The sequence below is a fragment of the Rhineura floridana genome, chromosome 3 (assembly GCF_030035675.1).
Source record: "Rhineura floridana isolate rRhiFlo1 chromosome 3, rRhiFlo1.hap2, whole genome shotgun sequence".
Classification (NCBI taxonomy): Eukaryota; Metazoa; Chordata; class Lepidosauria; order Squamata; family Rhineuridae; genus Rhineura; species Rhineura floridana.
The window spans coordinates 123222643-123233696 of record NC_084482.1 but is presented as its reverse complement, the minus strand read 5'-3'; the positions used below and the strand labels follow the sequence as shown (position 1 = coordinate 123233696).

The following is an 11054-nucleotide window of genomic DNA, read 5'->3' as shown; positions in this document are numbered from 1 at the left end:
AATGCAGTTCCCTTTCAGCCATTTCCCTTTCAGCCATTTCTACGGTGCAAATCCTGCCCCAAAGACAGCCCAGTTCCCTCACATCAGGTGCGGGGAACCTTTTTGAATCCGCAGTTAGTGCATAGGAAATTTTCCGGGAGACACATGCTGGGGGTGGGCGGGGCCAAAGGGAATAGTGGGCAGGGAAAAGGTGTTATTTTTACCCTTATAGAATAGGATAGAGCCAATGTGGTGTAGTGGTTAAGGTGTTGGGACTACAACCTGGGAGACCAAGGTTCAAATCCCCACATAGCCATGAAGCTCACTGGGTGACCTTGGGCCAGTCACTGCCTCTCAGCCTCATAAAAACCCTATTCATGGGGTCGCCATAAGTCAGAATTGACTTAAAGGCAGTACATTTACATTTAGAATAGGATACGTTCCAGGTTTGCAAAAGATAGACGGTTCTACATCTTTGTAAACGAGAGGCTTTGTAATAGCTTATTAAGGAAACTAATGTTTCTGTCCGATTAGGAGTGTGGCTTAGGAGGTGGTGTGATCTGTGGAGAATCCTAAGGGCCAGACAGATGCCCAGAAGGCTGCATTTGGCCCCCAGCCTGAGGTTCCCCACCCCTGCTTTAGATGGTTTTTATCTAGTAGCAGCCCCCAGGTGCTGGGGCTCTGCTGAATAGTGCATACACCAGCGTACCCCCTGCCTGCCAAGGACACTTTCTCTTAACAGCATTCAGTCAGTCATACCAGAACTCTACAGCACAGAGAAGATGCTGCTGCTTCTCTAATGCTAGCTTACTGTCCTCTGAAACTTTTTGCAAAAACCACTGTCTTGATACTTGGCCTTGTCATAAAAGAGCAGCTCTCACACTGGGAATTTTCGAGCATCTATCGAACAGATTCACTCTCAGATAATTACGCTGTTGTGCATACAGAAAAACCTCAGTATTTCGCATGAAAGTTAATCCAGCTACTTCTTCCTGACGTGCCAATTCTTAATGTAACACACAAATCCTGTTCAGGCTGATATTTCCCCAAAGGAAATACTTCTTTTGGTATTTTATCCCAGCAACCCACCGTTCTGGCTATCCATAAGTGGCGATTCTTGCTCCTAATGCCAGAAAGGGGTTGGATTAAAAGATTTTTGCTAAACAGAATCCCTTCCACCAACTCTCTCCCTCAAATTGTATTTCTCTTCACTCAGAAGCTGGTGCCTGGAAATGCAGTTTGTGGCAGCTACTGTCCCAAATATTCCCACATACAGAATACTATAAAAATACTGTATCCCCAACCGTAGCATGTGAACAAGCCAACGTATGAAGATCACCTCTGCCTTCTGGTGGGAGTTTTTCTCTGTCTTTGGGTGGGGAGAGGTAACCTGTCACAGCCACAGACTGCTTGAAGGAAGGGAGGGGGAATCCAAGTTCAATCATCATAAGCAAGTCAGAAATGAGGACATTTGTTATGCCTTTCCTTCCTGTGGATACACCATTAAGAGAAAAAGGGATTTCAGGTCATTTGTTGGATCCCATGATGATAGCCACATGAGGGAAGGGCTATAGTTCCTTGGCATATAATCTACTTTGCATGCAGAAGGTCCCAGGTTCAGCCAGCCCCCCCAGCAGCCTCAGGTAGGGCTGGGAAGGATTTCTGCCTGGTGAGCTGCTGCCAGTCAGTGTAGACAATACTGAGCTAGATGGATCCACGGGTCTAATTTCATATAAGGCAGCTTCTTATGTGCACAAAAGTGAAGTCTGGTACTTGATCAAAGCAAAAGGGACACTATTTTCACAAGGTCTATTTGAAGCTAAGCATGCTGCAATATTTCTGTTTTCCTTTTTCTGCACTTGTGATCATTATTTGCTTCTCTCATCTTACGCATTAATTCACTAATAATTTACCATGATTGATGGAGAGCTCCCAATACCTCTCATGTCCTACTCATATTAGGCCAAGGCAGGTGATAGCTGCTTAGTAAGAGGTACAGCTGAATACAAGTGGATGCAACTTCAGGGAGTAGCACTCTGCTCGGAGGCATAGACTGGGTTCATTTGTGCCAGTATAGAAAGCAAGGAACCTGCTTGGGTACTAAGAGAGGTATCATAATTTTTTTATCCCCAGAATTATGTGTGCAGATACCTCCATGGTTTTTCAGTTCTAGAATTTTCTAGAAAGGAAGCCAGCACAGATTTAAAAAGATTTTTGAGAATCTAGAACAGAAAAGTTCTGGAACGGTCATAGACAACATGTTTATTTTCTGGAAATGTACATTCTACAGCCCCTTATTGGTACCTGCTATCAAAAAGGGGGCTTAGCTTTGGGGTACAGCTCTAGCAGATAAGCTCTGCTTATGCTATTGGCTTGCTATGTGATTTAATTTTTTTTAATGCATTAAACTTCAACTGAGACTCCTGGGTCAGGACAAGATAATGTCTTTCCAGGAGTAAACAACAGAAGGAAACTATAAAAACCAAGCTTCCAGATAAAAATGAGCCTGCCAATTAATACATAGGGATGCATAGATCACAAAAGATCTTAGGAAAAGGATGGGAGTGTCAGGTTGATGAACTGTGTTTAACAAACAACTTTCCTATAGAGTCAGATTCAAAGTGGCAGGGTTGAAATCCAGCTTTTCAGCCCTGGACTAGCCCAATTCTTCTGGCTCCTCAAAACCTACAAAAAAAAGAAAGGTAATAAATCTCCCAAATCCCAAAGGAGTTAGTGTGTCCCAGAATAGCTTTTATCTATGCCTGAATAAACCTGGGAGGTTCCACCAGGTGTAGTAGCTATATATAACTTGCTTTCCCAATGAGTGAACCCAAGGAAGAGACTTGCATCTTGGGATGAGTACCTCTCACATTTGGGACACAGAAACAGAGATGCTGTACCTAAGAACATCCTGCAAATATATTGTTGGGATATCCACCCTTTTCCCCTTCCAGGTATGAGAACATGGCAAAGGGATGACTATTGAGGATGTTCTCCTTTGAACACAAGCCTCTTACCTTCTCACAAAGCCTCGCATTTCTTCTGAGCACAGGAGTGCCTCACCCAGCATCTGGAGCTGCTCCAGGACCTCTCGTTGCATCTCCACAGCAATGCGGTGTATGTGGTGATTGGAACTGTTGTACATGACTGCATTCTGGAACATCAGCATGAGATCACGCTGGAACTGGACCATATTCTGAATCTGGCCCTTGGAGAGGCTTCTCTTTATGGTGGAAAGATCTGTTGGCCTTCAAAAAGCAGGGAGAAGTGAGATGTATCCTACAGAGACTCCTGTTTTTATGCAGCTCCCCAAAGCAGCTGAAACTGGTATACATGCCAGTTCTCTCGCCCACCCCAATCAACATCCCAGCTAGTAAGACAATGAGACAAATAAAGAAAAGGAGATAGATGTAAAAAATCATTGAGGTACTGCCATTTTATTACAGGTTGCATTAAGAAACTAGGTAAAGCACTGAGACACTATTACCATCCCATGTTCTTCTGGTCAAATTACAAAAAAAAACTACATTACCTCTTGAGGAAGGATTTGGGTAGCTAGAGATCGAGAACTGGCAGACCTGAAACTTGATAGGTCAGCTGGCTCTCAAATGAAATATCCAAACCTTGACAGTAAGCAATTCTATTGCTCCTTCATCAGTGGAGAGTAGTAGTTGCTGGTTGATGTTGTAGAGTGGATTTAAATCTCCCAACTTCCTTTTCTTTGGTTAAAAGCAGCCCTCCTCCCATTTGGATCAGGGCATGGTATACCTTCCCCTACTGAGTCTTGCACATACATCACATGCCAAAGCTGCTCTTATCCATGGGGTGGGGTGGGGTGGGGTGGGGTGGGGTGGGGTGGGGCAGAAGACAGATACAATGCTGGTGCCAGTACTTCCCCATCCCCCTAAATAACAGCCGCTGTGGATGATTGCCTTTGATATTTGGAGGTACTATATATATACTATAGCAGCCACTGATAGCCTTATTCTCCATATCATCTCTCCCATCCCAACTGACCTTTTCACCACATCTTTGTAACCAGGAGCCTGCTTCTCGGAAACGGGCTTCAGGAAGGGGCCGCTATATCTGATGGGAGAAAGCCAGACAGGGTGAAGAGAGCTCATTAGGCTTTTCCAGATATGTTGCTCAACAACTTGATGCATCACAGGACTGCATGCCACACCTTTTCTATCTGCCAGAAAGACTGGTTGGGATGGCAGTGATTGGCATCTATCAAGGATAGAGGTCAATCAGCAAAGAAATCATAATATAACAGTATGGGTCATATATTCAGAACAGAACCATGTGCTTGTCTGAGGCTTGCAGTGGGCAGCTCTGGATGCTGCATATGCACAACGCTGAACCAAGGGAATCAGGCCAGGATGCTGTTAGCTTACTGCATTGGGCTGAGAAAATGGAATACATTTAGTGGCTGTTCTGCCTTTTAATCCTAGTCTTGGAGAAAGGTGGTAGCTCAGTGGTAGAGCAATTGCTTTGCATACGGAAGGTCCCAGGTTCAATGCCCAGCAGTTCCAGGTAAGGCTGGAAATGTCTTCAGTCTGACACCTGAAGAGCAGCTGTCAGTCAGAGTAGACAGTACTGAGATTTATGTTATCTGGCTTTTGCTGATAGCCTCCATTTGGTGTCCAAAAATGGGATAAAAATGATAAAGATGAGTATGGCTAAAGTGGATAACCATAGGAAAAGACATCTGCTTTGACTCTATGTACGGTCTCATATGTGGTAGGGGGGATTCCAGAAAGTTCATTGACCTCCTAAGGAAGCTAGGTTGCAATAATGGAGACAGCCTCCTTCAACCAACGAGGAATCCCATAAAATTGCAGCTACTAACTAGATAGAACAATGGCACCTGCAGGATGACTCAGACAACCTCAAGCCATAGTCATCATTCTTGACAGGCAAGCCCAATCAGCAAGGTTATTCTCACAGGTCAGCCTTTCAGATCCTTGATTGCTTCAATTTACCAGAGCTTCCCGATTGAAATTGAAATTTACCTGTTTCAATTATTCATTTTATACAATTCCTTTAATTCCCTTTGTTTTCTTCTCATTCGTCATTTTTTCAGTTTCCCTGTACACACCTTTGGATCCCTAAAAGTCTATTTAAGTCTATTTAAACCAGGTTTTAGCTTCTTCATTCTCTCTCACTGGCATTCCCAAGGAACATGTTTAAACTCACTGCTGGCTTTCAAACATAAGGTTCGGCAAAGGGTCTATGTCTGAGATCCTGCTCTCCTAATAAAGATATGAAAGCACGGCAGGCAAAGAACTCCTGAGATCAATGCCTGGATCTCCAGTGCCTTCATCCCCTCCACACACAGCTTCAGGAGTGCTTTAACCAGCTCTAGTTAAACTTATCTTCATCTTTTCGTGATAAAATCCTTCTTTTTCTATACTCTGGTGTGGGTGCACCTTTTCTAGGGTGGGAGGGTTCAGAAACACACACCAGGCAGCACCCAGGTTTGGACTCCAGCTAAAGATCCTGTTGGAGTAGCATATTTTGGGGATACACAAAGGTAGCAGGTCCACACGAAAGTCCCCAATAAATGTGTGTATCAGACTTCATGTATTAACAATGGACGAATGTTCTGACTTGGTATAAGGCACTTTCCTAAGTTCCTAGCCCTAATCCTTGTGAGACACCCCATTGTCTGCTGCTCTAGCCCTGGGATCCCTGCATCTTCCCACATACTTTTGTCAGTACTCCCTAAACATGATCCACAGCATCCTTCTGTTATAACCTTGACCTCCTCAGTATCCAACTGGTCTTTCCAACCAAGGTAAAAGTCTCACCACATTTCACTTTGTTTGACAGCTTCTCTCTGTCTCAATACCAGTTTTTGGCATGTTTCCTGTAAATATATGCTTCCTTCTCTTAAATGTCAAAGCTTCTCTCTCTCACACACACAGACACTCTCTCTCACACACACAGATTTTGCTGCAAGGAAATGGGGGTAGGGGAGAGGACCCTCAAAGGAAGTGGCATGCAGACAGTGACAAACCACAAGATGTTGTGTGGTCTGCTCCAGCTCTTGGCATGGTTACCAACTGCAAACAGACATGAACATGTGCTACAGTGGATGCACCCTTAGTCCTCTTCCCCTCCCTAAACCTCAGTAACACACCTGTGGCCAGCCACCATCTTCCAGATGGACAACAGAGTTTTTTTGAAAAGCAAACGCTGCTGGAATGGGTCATCTTGGCTCAGCTGCATCCTGTACAGATAAGAGACATTAACAGATTCATTCCCGTCCCAAGAGACCTGGAGGGCCGCATTCAGTTCCTGGGGCTTAGGTTTCTGATCCCTGTCCAACAACATCTGGAGGCTACCATGTTGGCTACCCCTGACCTATAAGGGTAAGCTTTTCCTCTGCACTAGCCAGAACCGACAGGGCATTCCACTTGTTGGAAATGGGAAACATCTGCTAGGTTTCTATGCACACCCACTTGGAAAATGCTGCATTATACCAGCTGCTTCTGTTCAATATTGCTCCTACCATCTCACCCCAGGCTTTGTCTGCTCCTGACCTGTTGTTTCACTAGGGACACTGTAAACAAGCATGGCGAATAGAAGGCAGCAATTACTTGTGCTCCCCCCCCCATTATAATGGGTATATGTATAATAGGGAGAGGAAAGGGAGCATGAGTACCTCCCATTCTCCATGCTTCTTTGAAACGTGTGCCTGCATCGACATGCTCAAGCTCCAACGGTAGGGTAGGGGCAGATGGCGTATCTCACAGTGAAGGGACAAGTTTCATTGTGTTCATCAGTGAAAAAAGTATTGTCAGAAACCTCCAAAAGGCCAGAACCATTTTCTGACATCAGCCTTCCTTTCTCTTTCGTGATGTCCATTTTTCAAGAGCCAGCACATTACATAACGTGGTGATCTCCGCACCCAACCCCCAGCTAATCAGAAACAACTGAGCAGCAGTCAAGAGGAATGTAGGGTTTGCATGCAAGTGTCTGCTGCTATGCCCAGTTTGGCCACACTCACTTTTGTCTTGGCCATGCCTGGAATGGAGTCTCCAGAAGGTTGGCCAACAGGAAATACAGCAAGGCTAGGGAACCTCTGCCCAGTGGGCCAAACTCCCCATTTGGCCAGTGAGGCTATTTTGAGGAAGCCACACCCACCTGCCCTACATTGACATCATACATCATCAGGCGAGTAAGGATGGGGCTTCAAAAGTAACAATCAGGAGCTTCAAGTGGGCTTCCAATTGTTCCTTTGCTGCAGCAAGCTGCGCTCCCAACTGCCCATCAGCTGATGAATGCGAGGAGTGCTCCTTGCTCGAGGAGGAGGAAGGGGATTCTGTTCAATGGCAACTGCTTCCCCCTCCCAGCGTTGCTCTTTGAAGCCCTATGCAAGCTTCATAGCCGTTTGTGAGCCTCCCTGTGCTTCTCCTTTGCACCTCCGACACAGCATAGAGCTGGCATCGTCCCTTGCGCTGTGGTTCCCGTGCAAGGGATTTTGACAGGTGGGTGGGACAACCCATGTCTATCATGTGTGATTGACAAGAGGGTTGCCCCACCCACCTATCAAAGTTGACCCTTGGGGTGAGGTCAGATAGAGATCTGGCTCTGGAGCCAAAAAGGTTCCCCACCCATGGAATATGGCCTTCAGACCAAAAAAATTCACCACACCTGCTCTGGCTCCAACCTTATACACATTTAGCTGGGAGTGGGTCCCACTGAACTCAGTGGGGCTTGCTTCTGAGCAGACCTGTACATGATTGCACTGTGAGATTGCTGACTACACTTAAAGCAGTAAGCCCAAGAGTAGGTGTGACTCCCTTTCAGAACTCTGTGCCAGCATTACTCACAAAGGCAAAGAGGCGGTACTTGTAGAAGGAGAGCTCATCAGTGGTGTTCCACAGGGACTGGAATCATCATTGCTGTAACTCAGATGGAAGTCACTGTCCTTCCACTCCTCAGCTTGTTCTTCATTGTTTTCCACAGACACTTCCTGGTGAACACAGAAAAAGGGACAAGCCTAACTGGCAAAGCAACAGCCGACAGATGATTCATTCATTCATTCATTGGCGATCACTCGTGGCCGAGTAAGATTGTCTTCCAAGATAAGGTGGATCCGTCATTTCTCCACCCCACAAAGCTCCAACCCCAAATCCAGCTGAGCCCCCCCCCATGCAGCTTGCTCTCACTTTCCCTCTTCCTCACAACGATAATTTCTTATTGCTAGCCCAGTTTTCCTCCTTTTCTTGGTGATTGTCAGCTTGCCTTTCACTGTTCTTATCCTTTCAAAAGAATATGATCTCTGTCCTAAAATGGGGAGATAAGTCACATCCAAGCCCTAGTAATCTACCTAGTCTGAAAATCAGTCTTCTGAACAATTTCACTCCTTACCTGTACACTCTGTGGAATCTCATCCCTCAGTGTTCTCCAGTTGAAGGAAGTCTGATTCATAAGCTCTAAAGAGTAGTCATCTTCATCCCTTTCTCCTGCACTTTCCACCACAATGTGCAACACCTTCTTTTCCAAATCACCACCAAGATTGCTATCCCGAATCTGAGAATCTCCTGGCTCTTCACACAGATCCTGCAGCCCTTCCATTCCTGCTGCTTCCCAGCTCATAACTGGCAACCCTTCTGAGACCTGCAAAGTCCACTTTTCCATTCCCTGGGAAGCAGCTCTCACCCCAGCTTGCTTTTTCAAATCCTGAAACTGACTGTCTTCTCCCACTTCCCCTTCTTTGTGGACTGGGGATTCCTTTATGTCTCCCTTCTGATCCAGGGCTCCCCGACCATTCTGCTCCCCAGTACTGCAAAGTGCCTGTGGACCCTCTGCCAGGTACTTACTGCCAATGCAAAGAGGCTCCATCATATGCGTTACCTGAATGAGAGTGCGACAGGTCAACAGTTTAGGACTATTACAGAACCAGTGCCTGGTCAAAAGGAGAGAGCACATGCATGCAGATCTTTCCGTTCACCATATCTTTTGACCTAATGGGCATGCTTTGCAGGGACACTGGGATGATGTACACAGCCAAAACAGATAACAACACTCAAATAGGAAAAGGTCTGTAGCAGAATTTAGGGCTGCATCTGGGCAGAGAAGACATCCTTAGCCTCTCTTTTGAATTAGAAGGGCCTTTATCAAGGCATTTGTCCTGATCTTCTATCTCCAGGTGCCCTTACCCAACTGCACACAGAAATTGCCCTTGTAGGCCATCTATCATATTGACTGAAAGTACCAGCTTTTCAGCAGCAGCACCCCGTCTCCAGTTGACCAGGTCACCCACCATCACCTTCTCCTCCTCCGCCACCAACAGCCATACCTCTGACAGGAACCTCAAGAGAGCATCCTGCTTGTACCTTCCAGCCTCTTCTTGGTCCCCTTTGCGGGCACCTTCCCATGGCAGGGGGCCACTAGTTTCCAGTGGGCTCTCCTCCTCTTGGCTGCTCCTTTCTCCTGCCTCCTCCTCTGCAGTTTCTTCGGTCTTTCTCCAGCAGCCTAATTCAAGATCAAGATCAGAGCTAGAGTCTGGGGAGCCCTGGAGAGATTGGCAGCAGCTGCTATTCTCAGAGTCTGTCAATAATTCTTCTTTGGATTCCAGCCAGGTCCACACGTGACCCATCTGCAAGAAGTACATGAGATGGGAAGAGAATTTGTCACTTACTTACATGCTGTCCTCTTCTGCTTCAGCTCAGCCCAGCCAGAATGATCCCTGAGCTCACACCCTGAAGTACAGCATTGGTTGTGGTGATGCTCTCAGCTACATCTTGGAAGAAAGGTTTTTCAAAAATTATCCCTAGTTTCCAATTCTCTATGTGGCACTGCACACCATCCAAATCCCACAAGAGGAGTACTTGTTCCACCCTAGGAATTTCAAAATGGTGAGCCAAGAGATGTCAGTGGCTAGCAGTGGGGACTGAGGACAGCACAATCCCAAAGGGCTCAGTGGTAGAGGACGTGGTTTGCATGCAAGTTCCAGGATGAATCCTCCAGCATCTCCAGGTACAGCTGGGGATATCCACTGCCTGAAACCCTAGAGAGCCACTGTGAATTAGTGTAGACAATACTGAGCTGGATGGACCAATGGTGTGACATGGTATAAGGCAGTTTCCTGTGTTTCTATGTAAAAGGGTAAAGAAAGAGGGTTTCATTTCAAGGTGGAAGGCAAACAATCAAATGGTGGACCCTTTCTAACAAGGATGATAATGCTTTGATGGGCCCATTTTGTAAAATAGTTGGAAGCCACTGTCTTACCACTTAGATGTGTCTAGAAGTGAAGATCTCATCTATTTTCCTAGGTTTATAGCAGGGCGTGGGGAATAAAGATACAGGTATGACAGCGCAATACCTTGCCACAGTCATTAACCAAAATGGAGACAATAGTCAAGAAACCAGAAGGCTAGGAATGGGGAGGGCACCTATGAGAGAACTAGAAAAGGTCCTCAAATGCAAAGATGTATCACTGAACACCAAAGTCAGGATCATTCAGACCATGGTATTCCCGATCTCTATGTATGGATGTGAAAGTTGGACAGTGAAAAAAGCGGATAAGAGAAAAATCAACTCATTTGAAATGTGGTATTGGAGGAGAGCTTTGCGCATACCATGGATGCGAAAAAGACAAATAATTGGGTGTTAGAACAAATTAAACCAGAACAGTCACTAGAAGCTAAAATGATGAAACTGAGTTGTCATACTTTGGACACATCATGAGAAGACATGATTCACTCGAAAAGACCATAATGCTGGGAAAAACAGAAGGGAGTAGAAAAAGAGGAAGGCCAAACAAGAGGTGGACTGATTCTATAAAGGAAGCCACAGCCCTGAACTTACAAGATCTGAACAGGGTGGTTCGTGGCAGATGCCCTTGGAGGTCACTGATTCATAGGGTTGCCATAAGTCGTAATTGACTTGAAGGCACATAACGACAGCACAGCTAAAAGAAAGTCTTGGGCTATTACAATATCATGCCAAGGATTCTTCAGGAGGAAAAACCCTAAAAATAATTTTTACTGGCCAGCAAAACCCAACAATGTCTTAACAATATTATGAAGGTTTATTATTTTATTCCCATTTGTGGTTAT

General features: G+C 45.6%; 1 protein-coding gene across 1 annotated transcript; it reads right to left on the bottom strand.

Moving 5' to 3' along the window:
* Positions 1-2992: 2992 nt before the first annotated feature.
* LOC133380428 (bromodomain-containing protein 8-like) lies at positions 2993-9592 on the bottom strand. Its single transcript, XM_061617665.1, has 6 exons — positions 9293-9592; positions 8362-8847; positions 7821-7963; positions 6125-6214; positions 3997-4065; positions 2993-3227 (listed from the first exon to the last, which is right to left on the bottom strand). Exons 1-6 carry the CDS (start codon positions 9590-9592, stop codon positions 2993-2995), a joined length of 1323 nt encoding a protein of 440 aa, XP_061473649.1.
* Between the last annotated feature and the right edge of the window lie 1462 nt (positions 9593-11054).

Coding starts and splice junctions, on each gene's coding strand:
- LOC133380428 (XM_061617665.1), bottom strand. CDS start 9,592: ATGGGTCACGTGTGGACCTGGCTGGAATCCAAAGAAGAATTATTGACA. Junction 8,848..9,292: donor TCTTGAGGTTCCTGTCAGAG/GTATGGCTGTTG, acceptor ACTCTCATTCAG/GTAACGCATATGATGGAGCC. Junction 6,215..7,820: donor AGTACCGCCTCTTTGCCTTT/GTGAGTAATGCT, acceptor TTATCTGTACAG/GATGCAGCTGAGCCAAGATG.